The sequence below is a fragment of the Phyllostomus discolor genome, chromosome 5 (genome assembly GCF_004126475.2).
Source record: "Phyllostomus discolor isolate MPI-MPIP mPhyDis1 chromosome 5, mPhyDis1.pri.v3, whole genome shotgun sequence".
In the NCBI taxonomy this organism is placed as follows: Eukaryota; Metazoa; Chordata; class Mammalia; order Chiroptera; family Phyllostomidae; genus Phyllostomus; species Phyllostomus discolor.
The window spans coordinates 64,958,297-64,973,560 of record NC_040907.2 but is presented as its reverse complement, the minus strand read 5'-3'; the positions used below and the strand labels follow the sequence as shown (position 1 = coordinate 64,973,560).

Genomic DNA, 15,264 nt, shown 5'->3' with positions numbered 1-15,264 from the left:
ATTTTCCTTAATAATGGTTCCAAAGTGCAAGAATAGTGATGCTGGCAATTTGGACATGCCAAAAAGAAGCTGTAAGTGAAAATTGAATATAGTGTAATAAGATATTTTGAGAAAGAGAACACATTAACATGACTTTTATTGTATTATATTACTATAACTGTTCTATTTTATTAGCTATTACTTTATCATATGTATGTACATATTGGAAAAAACATCGTATATTTAGGGTTTAGTACTGTCCATGGTTTCAGGCATTCACTGGGAGTGCTGGAAAGTATCCCCTGTGTGGATTACTATATAGCACTATAGTAAATGTTTTACAGACATCTCATTTAATCTTCACTGCAGCATTATGAGGTAGATTCCAATTTCACAATTGGTTAAGTTATTCTCTCACAGTCATAAAACTATCAAATAACTTAGCCAGGCCTCTAACCCCGGTGTAATTTCAAAGCTTGATCTCTTAACCACTTGGCTTTGGATATAAATTGTGGAGGACATTCAATACCATACTGAAGAGTTTCACTTTATCCCTAGGCATCATGAAGTAATCAATGATGTTTAAATAATAAAGAGTCCTTGGTGATTTATATTTTAAAAGGATACCTCTTGTGTCAGAATGTAGGATGCTATAAATAGGAATGAAATTGAAGGCAAGGAAATGAACTAGAAAAATCTAGAAAGGAAATTGTCAAGATCTGAAATAGGACATTCATTCAATCAGCAAATATTTATTGGCTGCCTCTTATGTAACAGCTTTGTGCTAGACCCTAGATACAAAGATAAAAAATTCTGATCCCTACTTTCAAGAAGCTTACAATCTAGAGAAAGATGGGCAGGAAATCTTTACATTAATCATATGAATGATACATAATATGTAATACTGTATGAATATAGGGTTAGAAGACTCAGATTACACTTTGTAGAGAAGGTAGCACTTGAGCTGACATGATGAATCAGTAGGAGTTTGCAAACAGACAAATGGCATTCAAGAACAGGAAACTTGTGAGAGAATGCAGCTGTAATAAATATTTGGAACATATTTATAGTAAAAATTACTCATTGTTTATGTGAAGTTCAAATTTAATTGGGCATCCTGTATTTTATCAGGCAACCCTACTGGCCATCTACAAACTGTCCCTGTATACAGCCATGTTCCCCCTTCCTGTCTGTTACCATAAAAGAATTCCTCTTCCTCTTCAGTATTCAAGTTCCACATGTATTTTGCATTAAACCCACTTTTGTCTCCTGAATGACCTCATGCCATCAATTATCACATTTATCCTGATCCTAGACTCAAAACTTCCTGTCTTTGCTCTTAAAATTATTTTCACTGCCCATGTTGTAGTTTAGGCTTTCTTTATTTTTCAGCAGGATTAGTATAATAGCTCTCAATATGTGCTTCCTACCTCCAGTCTGGCATTTCTTCAAATCTACTTCCAAACTACTGATGGAATAATAATTAGAAATAATTGTATGAAGGGAAGTTGAGATAGAGATGTATAGAGAATGGAGTTGTAAATTTCTTATGTCTAGTTTTCGCCCTTCACTGACCATACTCAGGAACATGAACTTGATACAATACATATAAATACACTCACTTATCCATTTATTTAATAATCCATTTATTAGAATTACTGAGTTTCTTTTATGTGTTAGGCCAAGTACTAAATATGGGGTTGTAAAGATTTTTAAACCATGGTCCTTCCCCTGAATGGGGTTATAGTTTAGTGAGAGATTTTTTAAAATCACAGAATGTTGTAAAAAGTGTTATATAAAAGAATTGGTGTATTTTACTTGTTTCCCCCAGGGTCTTTGCAAATCTTCATAGGAAATAAAACAAAACTCTGCAGTAGTGGAAAAAAAAAAAAAGAACTGGCAAAATGCTGTGAGACCCCAGATAACTGAGCAAAAAAATTTTGCCTTAGGAAATTGGTAATTACTTAATTGAACTTAATATTCTCTAGTATGAATATCATACTAGGTGAAGAACTATATAGCTTCCAGAGTTTTTCCCAGTTTGGAAATTTTATTTCTCTTGAAGTTTTGTCAAGAATAATGTCAGAGAACAGAACAAAACCACCAACTTCTTGAGTATTGTTATAATAGTAAACTTTAAAATGTCCTTCTCAGTACTTCCTCTAGTGTTCGAATTGCAGTGCTTAAAAGTGGAAGACCTGAAATCCAGCTATTTTAATGAGTATCAATGGTTGAATTCCAATGGGTAATAATTACTTTGTGGATTACTTTGAGCTTGTCACCTCATCAGTACCAACACCATGAACCGATTTTATACACATCACTGGTTTAAAATAATATCTTAGATATAATTTTATCAAAAGAACTAAAAAATTTTAAGGGAAAAAGAATATGATTTTATGTTTTGTAGGTTGAGAATGATCTGTTTCTCTTTTGGCCCTTACTATTTGCCTTAAAATTGTTTCTAGAAACAGAAAGGAAAAACAGAGCCAAACATACTGACCCTATTAGTATACTGTGTTTCTCTAGTTGTGTATACAGTATCATGGAAGCATCTTAAAACTAACTTTATTTTGATGTGCATATCTTGTTTGGAAAATGGGGTCAATATAAATTATTAAAGTTGAGGCTATAGAAGGTGATCAACAAAAGAAATTATGTCCATGGTATTTAAAATACATGTTTACCCTACTTGCAAACAAATTGGGTTCTTTCCTGAGCAATTTGGCACAATTCTAAAAAAGCCTTTTATTTACTCTTCATTTTCTGCCAGTTAACTAAAAATCTCAAACTAAGATTAGAAATTTGTATTGATTATGGTTCTATCAATTGTGGGATTGTATATATATATATATATATATATATATATATATATATATATATATATATAGATGTACACATGTATATAGATATAAAACACACATCAGCAAGTCTCCTTGAGTGTAAACTACTCAATTTGGCAATATGTTTTCAAGTATCCTATGACACTAACAAAACCACATCCTTTGCTGTTTACCACAAAAAGTGAGTACCTAGTGAGCATTCTGTCTTCCAGTAAATAGTGAAATAATTTATTTGTAATGGTTTGTGTGTTACTCTGGCTGTAGAAACAGGGATGGTATAAATGGCTGTTATTGCCTGTTTTATAACATTCCTGATAAATTATTAGAGAAAAGATGCTATTTGTGAGGTTATGTTATAGAATATATGGAAATAACTTTTAATTTTTAAAACTTCTACCTGAAGATATGTTTATTGCTTTTAGAGAAAGGAAGGAAAGGAGGGAGGCGGGGGTGGGGGGAGAACAGGGGGGAGAAAGAGAGAGGGAGGCATGGAGGGTGGGAGGAAAAAAAAGAGAAAGAAAGAGAGGAGCAAACATCAGTGTGAGAAACATCAATTAGTTGCTTCCTGTATGTGCTGGGCCTGGGGATTGAACCTGCAACCCAGGTATGTGCCCTGAGTGGGAATGGAAGCCACAATGTTTTGGTGTATGGGATGATGCTCTAATCAACTGAGCCACCTGGCCAGGGTAGAAAAAACTTTTAGATTAAATTATTAAAATATGTTATGCATTTACCTGGAGAGAAGTGTGCTAACTTGGTAAAAGGAAAATTAGTAATTCTAAATATTTATCTTAGATTACCTTAATACAGCCCTGAAGATTTACATTCTATACACTTAGTTGAGATTTTACATACAGATTTCTTATACTAAACATTTTATCCTCCAGTTCAGTGATTATTTATGAGCTGAGTATTTATTTAGCTCAGAAATATTCACTGAGTTTGTACAATGGGGAATGTACTGTGTTGAGAAATATTTATTGAGTTTGTTAAGCAATTACTTAAAAACAAGATTAAAACAAGGTCTTTTGTCTATTGAGAACTTGTAAACCTCTGAAAATGTGAGATTTCTACATGTGAAAAATTAAAAAGCATAACCAGGCAGTACATGATAAGTGAATAATAAGGACCCTAGAAAAGAGAATAACTTATATGGCAATTTTTCTGATAAACTTTTTAGAAAAATTAGTATTTCAGTTGGATGGGTTGGGTTTGCCAAGAAGAGCCAAGGGGTGAGAGATCTTATACAATATGTATAAAACGAACACAAGGATGAAGGGGGAAGTAAACCCACCTGACTTAAAAAAAAATGTTAGGAGGCAGATTGTGACAGACCTTAAATATAAAGTTGAGATGCTAATAAAACCCATGAAAGACCTTTTGTTCTGGTAAAAACACATAATATGAAATGTACTCTCTTAAAATTTTAACTGTATAGTACAGTATTGTTAATTATATGCATGTTGTTGTACACTTTAGATCTCTAAACTCTTTTTATCTTGTGTAACTGAAACTCTATCATTGAACCAAAATTCCCATTTCCACTTCCCCCAACGCACTTGTACCCACCATTCTACATTCTAGTCCTGCAAATAATATTGCTTCTGATACTTCATGTAAGTAGATTAATTTGTCCTTCTGTGACTGGCTCATTTCACTTCTCATTAGATCCTTAAGGTTCATCTGTGTAGTAGTATATGTTAAAATTTCCTCCTTTTTTTTTAAGGCTAAATACCAAACCATTGTCCAATAGTCCAAAAGTCCACATTTTCTTTATTCATTCATCTATCAGTTGACATTTTCAGTTCTTTCCGCCCATAAGCTATTGTGAATCATGCTGCAATGAACATGGGAGTGCAGCTATTTCTTCAAGATCATGTTTTCAATTCTTTTACATAAATAACTGGAAGTGGAATGGCTGGATCTTACAGTAGTTCTATTTCTAATTTTTAGAGAAAATTCCATACTGGTTTCCCTAGTGGCTGCACCATTTTACATTCTGACCAAGAGTGCACAAGTCTTCCAATTTCTCTACATCCTAGCCAACAGTTTTTTTTAACATTATAATACCATTCTAACAGGTGTCAAGGTGTTGATTTGCATTTCCCTGATGATTAGTGGTGTTGAGTATTTTTACATATACCTGTTGGTCATTTGAATGTTTTATTTGGAGAAATGTCTATTCAAAATTCTTTACTTATTATTTTCTTTGGGTTATTTACTTTTTACTTTTGAGTTATAGGGGTTTCTTATGTATTTTATATATTAGACAATTATCAGACTTGTGGTTCATAATTTTTTTCTCTCATTCTGTAGGTTACCTTTCACTCTGTTGATTGATTCTTTATTAACTGTGCAGAAGTACAATATTTACTAGTTTATTTTGCTTTCATTGCCTTTACTTTTGTGTCACTTCCAAAAAAATCATTTGAAGACCAAAGTTAAGGAGCTTTCTGTCTATGTTTTCTTCTAAGAGTTTTGTGGTTTCAGGTCATATAAGTCCTTAATCCGTTTTGAGTTGATTTCTATGTATGAGTAAGATAAGATCCAATTTCATTATTTGTCATGTGGATATCCAAATTCCTAATACTATTGGTTGAAAAGACTATGTTTACCCCATTGTGTAGTCTTGGAACCCTTGTTGAAGAAATTGGACTGTATATGCATAGGTTTATTTCTGGGCTCTCTATTCTGTTCCTTTGGTCTATATGTCTGTCTTTATATCAGTACCAAAATTTTTCATTGCTATAGCTCATAATATGTTTTGAAGTCAGTAAATATGAGGCCTTCAGCTTTGTTCATTTTTCTTAAGACTATTTTGTCTATTCAGGGCCCTTTGTGGTTCCACATAAATTATAGGGTTTTTTCTATATCAGCAAGAAGTACCATTGACATTCTGCTAGAGATTGCATTGAATCTATAGATAATTTGGGTAGTATGGATATTTTAACAATATTAAGTATTTCAGTCCATGAACATGGGATGTCTGTCCATTCTCTGTGTCTTCTTTAATTTCTGTCAGCAATGTTTTGTGATTTCCAGTGCATAAGTCTTTAACCCTTTGGATAAGTTCATTCCTAAGTATTTTTTCTTTTTGATATTATGCTAAACCAGGTGGTTTTCTTAACTTTCTTTTTTAATTGTTGTTAGTTTATAGAAACAACTAATTTTTGTATGTTGATGATATATACTGCAACTTTGCTGAATTGGTTTATTGGTTTTTTGTAGGATCCTTAGGATTTTCTACATACAAGATTCTGTCAACTGTGATCTGAGTTATTACTTTTTCCTTCTCTAGTTGGGTAACTTATTTTCTTTTTCTTGAATTGCTCTAGGTAGGACTTCTAGTACTATGTTGAATAAGTGGTGAGAGTGAGCATCCATATTTTTTTCCTAATCTTTGAGGAAAGCTTTCAGTTTTTCACTGTTGAATATGATATGAACTGTGGACTTTTCAGATATGGTCTTTGTTTTTAGTTTGTTGAGGTTTTATCATGAAAGAGTATTAAATGCTGTCAGATGCTTTTCTGCATTTGTTTAGGTGATCGTGTTATTTTTATTCATTATTCTGTCAATGTGGTGTATCACATTCATTGATATTGATGTTAAAAAATCCTCGCACTGGAGGTATAAATCCCATTTGGTTATGGCATATGATCCTTTAATGTACTATTGAATTAATTCTGCTAGTATTTTTTTTTTAGGATTTTTGTTTCTTTATTCATTAGAGCTGCTGGCCTGTAATTTTCTTTCCTTGCAGTGTCTTTGTCTGGCTTTGGTATCAGGTAATGCTGGCCTCATAAAATGAGTTTGGAAATATTACCTCATCTTCAATTTTTTATAACAGTTTGAGAAGGATTTTCATGAATTCTTCTTTAAATGTTGGGTAGAATTCTACATTGAAGTCATCTTGTCCCAGGCTTTTATTTTTGGCGGGGAGGTGGGGGGGAGGCCAGGGGTTTGATTACTGATTCAATATCATTAATAGTCATAGATATGTTCAGATTTTGTAATTCCTTTTTTAAAGATCTTATTTATTTAGTTTTAGATAGAGGGGAAGGGAGGGAGAAAGAGAGGGAAAGAAACATTAATGTGTGGTTGCCTCTCACACGCCCTCTACTGGGGACCTGGCCCTCAACCCAGGCATGTGCCCTGACTAAGAATCAAACCAGTGGCCCTTTGGTTTGCAGGCCAGCACTCAATCCACTGAGCCACACCAGCCAAGGCAGATTATGTAATTCTTTATGATTCAGTTTTGGTAGGTTGCATGTTTTTAGGAATTTTATCTGTTCCTTCTAGGTTATCCAATTTGTTGTTTTATAATTGCTGATATTAGTCTCTTATGGTCCTTTTACTTTTGTGCCACTAGTTCGAATGTTCCCTCTGAATAAGAAAACTGGTGCCATGTTGAGAAGGATCTATAGAGTGTTTTCTGAAATAAGAAGAATTTTTTTTAGTTCTTTTGATTACTTTTTATTCAGCAAGCATTTGATTTTTAACATGCATTTTGATTTGCAAAAGATTTCTTTTAATATAGAATTTTCTAATCATGTTCAGTTGGTTATTTTCTTCTGTAAGTTTTCCTCTCTTTTTTATAAGCTTGTATTGTAAAGGGAGAGTAGTTGAAGAGCATTTAGTACAAATGATGTATTCCAGACTTGGTCTCTTAGTGGATTAAAATACTATATATCCTGTTCACCTGTTTTTAGACTTTGTGAATACTTCTATTATGTATTTACTGTACTATTATCATGTTAATAATAGGACCCATTACTTTAAATTACAAGTACTTTTTCTGAAAAGGTGTGTCATTGAAGACTAACATGCTGAGCAGATTATTTGAACATTAACATACAGTTTAAAAATAAGTTTATCCTGTTTCCCAACTTTTTGTATGCCCTGAAGTTTTCTGTTCATCTACCCTCCTACCCCATTTTGATAACTTCCTACTGGAAAGTGAATGGTACAAAATAATATTGCCTATCTCCAGATTAATGCTGATTGAAAAAAATTTAATTGAGCTACTGTTTTAATTGTGTGCTTGCATTGCTTTTATAGGGACTCCTTGGAAATAGAGGGCCTCCTGGACCTCCTGGTCTCAAAGGAACACAGGTATGGACAAAAATAAATATACAATCATCAAATTTTCAGTTGAATCTTTCCCTTTTTAATTTTTGTGGGACATTAGTTTTTGCTTAAGGAAAACACTACTTCACTGTGGACAATTTTTGCCATAGAGGATTTCAAGTTACCATTGTATACTAGCAGTTATGTAATGGGATTTGCAATCATTTTACAGTGTTTTGAATTCATTAAGTGATTTATATCAGTAGTATCCATGAAACAACTGAAAAATCTGAGCCTAGAATCCCACTTATATGTAGTAAAGTTTACATTTACTGTGTTTATTTTATACTTTAAAATAAATTATATTTTGATTAAATTGTGAATTGAGCAAAATGTTTCTTAATCAAATGAATAGAATATATGATTCTAAAAAGTACTGTATATATTGTTCAGATGTGTTAAAATCAACTTCTATTTGAAGGTGAAAAATCAGTATTTTTAGAAAATGTGTCAATAAATGGAATAAAATCATGTATTACCTTTTTATTTTCTTAAAGAATAATATATAAAAAATTTTAGCCCTGGCTGGGTAGTTTAGTCTTTTAGGGCATCATCCTGATAACCAAGATTTCATGGGTGCTATTCCTGGTCAGAGCACATACAAGAAGCAACCAATGAATGCATAATAAGTGGAATAACAAATCTGTGTCTCTCTCTCTCCCCACTTTCTCTCCCTCCCATTCCCTTTCTCTCTCCAAAAAAATCATTTAAAAAAATTCTTCACTTGTCCTATGTTCTTGCTTCTATTCCTTATCCACTTATACAGGTTTTGTATGCACAACATTTTATAGTATTTTATATTTTATGAAATTACAAATAATTTGACCCTGACAATATTGGATCTATAAATTAATCAAGCAGAAACTGTAGACATTAACCCCATTTGGTATAAATAACACTTTCACTGTTATTCACTCTCTGTTTTCTATATATAACTTATATTATTATTTAAAAATAATGCTATAGTACATATCTTCTTTAGAGTTGATGTGGATTGTCACAAAAAATTAAAATACAAGAAAAATCACAATTATTTTCATCACATTTCAGAATGAGCTTCAGATTTCAAAATGAATAGAACAGGATTTATATTTTTAAATACTTCAGGCTGTAATATGTTCTGATTATTTTTAAGGGAGAAGAAGGACCAATCGGACCCTCTGGAGAATTGGGGCCAAGAGTAAGTATCATATAAATAATTTCCAAAAAGTTCTTCTCTTAAAATGACTATTCTATAAAGGTTTTTCAACAGTGCCAAGTTTTAAGTTACAGCAAAGGATAAAAATGAAAAGAAACAATAGCCATACAATCCCCCCAAATAAAATAGGCCTATAATTAGAATTTTCCATGGATATTTTAATCCCTGATATTATACCTCTATATATTTATTTGTCTCTTCAGCAGTCTTATGGTCTTAGTAAGTTATGCAAATTATTTATAAAGTTTCTTGAAATGTAATAGAAAGCTAAATACCTTAGCCATTTTGTTAATATTCTGGGAATTTCTGTTTTCTAAGTATGTCAATAAAATTATGGAAAGTTAATAAGATGTATTTTCTGCTGACTTTTTTAAGATGTGTGGTAATATATTAATTACTCATTTTCAATTTCTGAAAGTGAATTCTTTAAGAATTTGGATACGCAGGAACTAAAGTTTACAGTATCATGGAGTAGTTAAGGTGTGAGTATTACATGCATTTTAAGGCATCTTATTCTTTTTTCTTGAGAACATCATAACACACAGATTCTTAAAACACTTTAAGGAGACAGAAATTATTTCTTTTGCACCTTTTCCTCACTAGCACATATACTGCCACTATCCCATTGGGGAAAAAGAAAGATTTTTATTTTATTTTTTTGTGAGGATCTCTGACAAGATTGAAGTAATTGGAGGAGATTTTCCACAAGAGTCTACCATCACTTCTACTCACTTCCCTATGTCAGTGCCATTTACTCTGTCTTCTCTTCTGTTACTGTGGACAAATAGGCCATTTTTCTAGCAAGATCAAAACTTCCACTTACTTACTTCATATATTATCCCCTCTTGTCCATTGAAGAACATTGATCTACCAATTTTCTACACCCTCTCCTGCATCATAATTTTGTTCTCTCTAATGGATCAACCCTATCAGTATACAGGCATGCCATTATTTCTTCCATTTTAAAAACCAGAGTTCCAGCCAAGATGGAGGCATAGGCGGAAACCCTTCGCTTCCTCACCCAACCAAAAGGAAGATAACAACCAATCTAAAATCAATAAATAACCGGAAGCACCAGAAAATCAAACTACATGGAACTCCGACAACCTTGGAATTAAAGAAACAGCAAACAGAAAAACCAGACCAGTAAGGTGGCAGACAGAGAGAAACCGTGGCAAGGTAGCAGACTCTGAGGGCAGGACTGGCTGAGAAACTGTGGCAAGGCAATGGACCGCATGGCCCAGGCTGGCTGCGTGAAGGGGCAGGGCTGACATAAGGAGAAACTGAGACTCAGAGCTGACTGTGGACTATGGTGATTGCCACAGTGGGGGAAACTCTCAGTATCACACAAGAATTCATTGGAAAGTATGCTAGCAATAATCAGGCAAGCCACACTGTTCCCTCTCTGGCCCCTCCCCCACAGGCAGCACAGTAAAGAGGACTGCCCTGCCTGAGTGAACACCTAAGGCCCCACACCCTTACAACCTATCAGCTGCACCAAGACAAGGAAATATGGCCCAAATGAAAGAATAGAGCAAAACTCCAGAAAGAGAACTAAGTGAGGAGGAGAACACCAACCTATCTGATGGAGAATTTAAAGCCCTGGTAATCAAAATGCTCACAGAACTGATTGAGCTTGGTTGAAATATGAAAGATATCCAAAATGAAATAAAACAAAATATTCAGGGAACTAACAGTGACATGAAGGAAATCAAGACTCAAATCAATGATTTGGAACAAAAGGAAGAAATAGACATCCAACTGGAACAGAATGAAAAAACAAGAATTCAAAAAAATGAAGAGAGACTTTTAAACCTCTGGGGCAACTTGAAATGTCCCAACATCTGAATTATAGGAGCACCAGAAGGAGAAGAACAAGAGCAAGAAATTGAAAACTTATTTGAACAAATAATGAACGAAAACTTCCCCAATCTAGTAAAGGAAATAGACTTCCAGGAAGGCCAGGAAGCCCAAAGAGTCCCAAAGAAGTTGGACCCAAGGAGAAACACACCAAGACACATCATAATCACATTAGCCAAGATGAAAGATAAGGAGAGAATCTTAAAAGCAGCAAGAGGGAAGGGAAGAGCTGCCTACAAAGGAGTTCCCATAAGGCTATCAGCTGATTTCTCAAAAGAAACCTTACAGGCAAGAAGGGGCTGGAAAGAAATATTTGAAGTCATGAAAGGCAAGGACCTCCATCCAAGATTACTCTATCCAGCAAAGCTATCATTTAGAATGGAAGGGCAGATAAAGTGCTTCCCAGATAAGGTCAAGTTAAAGGAGTTCATCATTCACCAAGCCATTATTATATGAAATGTTAAAGGGACTTATCTAAGAAAAGGAAGATCAAAAATATGTACAATAAAATGACAACAAACTCACAACTATCAATGAATGAACCTAAAAAAATAAAAGAAAGAAAAACAACGAAAATAAAAACTAAGCAAATGATTAGAAACAGGAACAGAATCAGAGAAATAGATATCACATGGAGGGTTTTCAGTGGGGAGAGGTAAGAAAGGAATGGGGGGAAGGTACAGGGAAGAAGAAGCATAATTGGTAGGCATTAAATAGGTGGGGAGAGGTCAAAAATGGTACAGGAAACAGAGAACTCAAAGAACTTATATGTACAACCCATGGACATGAACTAAGTGGAGGGGAATGCTGGAGGGTTGGGGGTGCAGGGTGAAGGGGGAATAAAGGGGGAAAATTGGGAAAACTGTAATAGCATAATCAATAAAATGACTTAAAAATAAATAAATAAAAATGAAAACAAAATTTTTATTGATTTCAGTTTACCTTCCAAGTGTTACTTTTCTCTCCTTCTTTTTTCAGGAAAACTTCTCAAAAGTATTGCCTATATATGCTCTTTCCCAATTTCCTCCTCACCCTATCTGCTAAAACCATTTTTGTTGCCCCCCAAAACTCAAAAACACTAATGATCTTGTTAAGGTCATCAATGACCTTCAGGTTGATGAATTCAATGATCATTTCTTAATCTTCATATTACTCAATACTTACACTCTTCAGAATTTGATCACTCTCACCTTCTAGAAACATGTTTTTCATTTTCATGATCTTCTTCCTGATTGGCAGCAAATTTGCATATTATCTTAATCTCTTCAAATTACAAAGTTTAGAGTGTTCCAAGGCTTGGTTTGTAGATTTCTCTTTTCTGTCTACACTCAGATAAGCTGGTCCCATCTTATGGCTGGTGATTTTCAAAATTTATATGTTTTTATAAGAACCTTCTAGCCCCTGAACTATGGACTTATGTAACTACCATGTGATCTCTCCATTCAGATGTATAAGAAGGCTGTCAAACTGAAATGTCCAAAACTAAGTTTGTGGTTTACCTTCCAAATCTGTTCTGGCAACAGTCTTCCTCATTTTATTTGGTCCCCCTTTCACATGGTAATTCTTGACTTTTCCATTTTTCTTATATTTCACACATGACCTGCCAACAATTCCTGGAATAACTGTCTTCAGACTATAGACAGAATGTTACATCAGTTCTCACAACCTCCTCTGTAACCACCTTGACCTGTGTGACTGTCATATCTCATTTGGATTATTACCATAGACTCGTCTTTGAATTCCCTGCTTCTGCTCTTGCATCAAAGTGATCCTGCTAAAACTTAGATCATGGCACTTCTCTTTTCGAAGCTTGTCTAAAGCTTCCTGTCTCAGAGTAAAAGCTAACATCCTTACTGTAGACTATCAAACCCTCATGACCCATCTCCCATACTCTTCTTTGACCTTGTCTTCTTACTGATCTTGTCTCTCATGCTGCTCCAGCTGCACTGACTCTTCATGGTTTCTCCAGCAGAGTAGGCACATTCTTCTTCTCACAGGAGCTTTGCATACGTTTGTTTCCTCCACGTGGAATGCTCTTGCTTCAGATATCCACATAACTTACCCTCTCTTCAAGTTTTTATTCAACTACCACCTTCTCAGTGAGGTGTTCCCTGACAATTTTATTTAAAAATTCAACAAAACTCACTCAACAGTTTATATCTCACTTCCTTACTTAATTTTATGTTCTTCACATTTACCATTACCTAACATGCTGTATATTTTAGTTATTTTTTTTAATGATGCATTCTCACTCAAATGTAAGCTCTACAAAGGCAAGAGTGTTCATGCACTCCTCCACGCCCAGTCCCGAGAGCTGTGAATGGCATATCGTAGACAGACCTTACAGAATGAATGCATAATGAGTATGATAAAATAGAATTAACAAATAATTTTGCTTTATCACATAAAATAGTCTGAATTCTTATGAAACTTTCAAAATTAGAATGATTAAATAAATCCTCTTTTTTTTTCTGTTCTCTTCTAGGGAAAACCAGGTCAAAAGGGTTATATGGGTGAACCAGGATCAGAAGGCTTAAAGGTAAAGCAACAGACTATTACCAAAAGTATAACTTTCAAAAAGATCAAATATTTACTTTCATAAAAATATGAAATGAACACATGTCAAAGATTTCATTCAACTTGATAAGAGAACCAGTAATAATGTTAAAACTGGTTCTAATAGCATTAGAGCATATAATATATACACTATATAATAGCATATATATAATAAATTTCTACATCATTTTTCAATTCAGACTACCCAGTTACAGATGCTCAACAGCTACTTATTAGTGGCTACAGTATTGTCCAGTGCAGTGTTACATTTTATTACTCCACATTACAATATAATTATTCACTTTTAGATAGCAATTGGTGGTTTATGCCCATTTCAGTAAAAAAATATATATATACATTCTCATCAGATTAATTGTGTGTGGTGCCCTGAACTGGATCTTCTACCTTTCGTTAATCTATCTGTGCATTATTTCAACCTTTGTTTATGCTGTTTCTCACCACCCAAAATGCCCTTTCTCATCACCAGTGTAAATATTACTCATTCTTCAGGGCCAATTCAAATGTCCTTTCATACTTCAGTATTTGAAATTATTAACATTTCTGTTTTCAAAAGGTAATATTGTCTTTACACTGTATTTTACCCACATGCCCAAATAGGCTATGGGACCACCACCATAATTAGACAGATTAATATTTCTGTGGTACAATGTGAGCATATTCAGATTATCAAAATAAATCAAGACTATAAATAACCTCACTCAGATCAGCTAAATCATTGCTGTCAAATAAATTCAGGTTAGGACACATTTCCCAATGATTTGTGAAAACCTTTGGGTTTTCAGAGCTTTAGGGACTGTGACCCATGGATATGAACGTGACCTTACTTCTCCAGTGAACATCTCTGGCTGCACCAGCACCCAGGGTGCCTGCCCCTGTGCTCTTCTTTACTACTCACCTGTGCATGTACTCTGCTCAGCCCCGCATTGTGAATACCTTGTTCCCTGAAGCAAATAGCATGTCCCTATGGGCAAGGGCTTTATTTGTATTCTTAGTATCTTCCATAGTACCTACCACCTGCCTTTTGCAGAGTACATCTCAATAAATATTTTATTTTTAAATTGTATTTGTAGAGGTGTTTTAAAAGTGATTAAGTCCTTAACAGAATGTAATTTAAGAAAATGTTATTAATGTTTGAATGAAAATAGAGGAAAGACCATATTTGATAAAAAAAAAAGCTGTCTAGTGAACTGTCAACCTAGTTTTGAATAACTGAGATTTCCTTTTCCTTTTTCTAGGTTATAACTAGATAATTACATTAAAAATGAAAACCTAAGCAATGTCTTGAATAATCTTGTTCAAAAAATAATTGTTTTTGCAACTTTGTGTTCTTTACTAACAGGGAGAAGTAGGAGATCAAGGAAACATTGGAAAGATTGGTGAAACAGTGAGTTTATTTTATGCTCTTTTATATTTTAATTGGCTGTAAGCATTTTTAGGAATCATGTTAGGCATGATCAGTATTTATAAAATTCAGAACAAATTCCTACCCACAACAAATTTAAACTCACTTGTGATGTGACAAATAAAACCCATTATATTTACAAAAGAGTAATGAGGGAAAACATAATTACTAATATTTTTATCTAAATATAAATTATATTTATGATTTCAAGAGTATTCTTGTTTCTAATATTTGGTCTCTATTTTCAGTTCTGATCATATTTCAATCTAAATTAAACA

At 33.8% G+C, this 15,264-nt stretch overlaps 1 protein-coding gene across 1 annotated transcript in view; it reads left to right on the top strand.

Annotated features, from left to right (window-relative positions):
* COL24A1 (collagen type XXIV alpha 1 chain) overlaps window positions 1-15,264 on the top strand; it is a 333,553-nt gene that overhangs the window by 147,768 nt on the left and 170,521 nt on the right. The window contains exons 22-25 of the mRNA XM_036026370.1: window positions 7,881-7,934; window positions 9,085-9,129; window positions 13,493-13,546; window positions 14,924-14,968. Coding sequence (XP_035882263.1) covers window positions 7,881-7,934; window positions 9,085-9,129; window positions 13,493-13,546; window positions 14,924-14,968 — 198 coding nt within the window. The remainder of the gene's footprint in view (window positions 1-7,880; window positions 7,935-9,084; window positions 9,130-13,492; window positions 13,547-14,923; window positions 14,969-15,264) is intronic.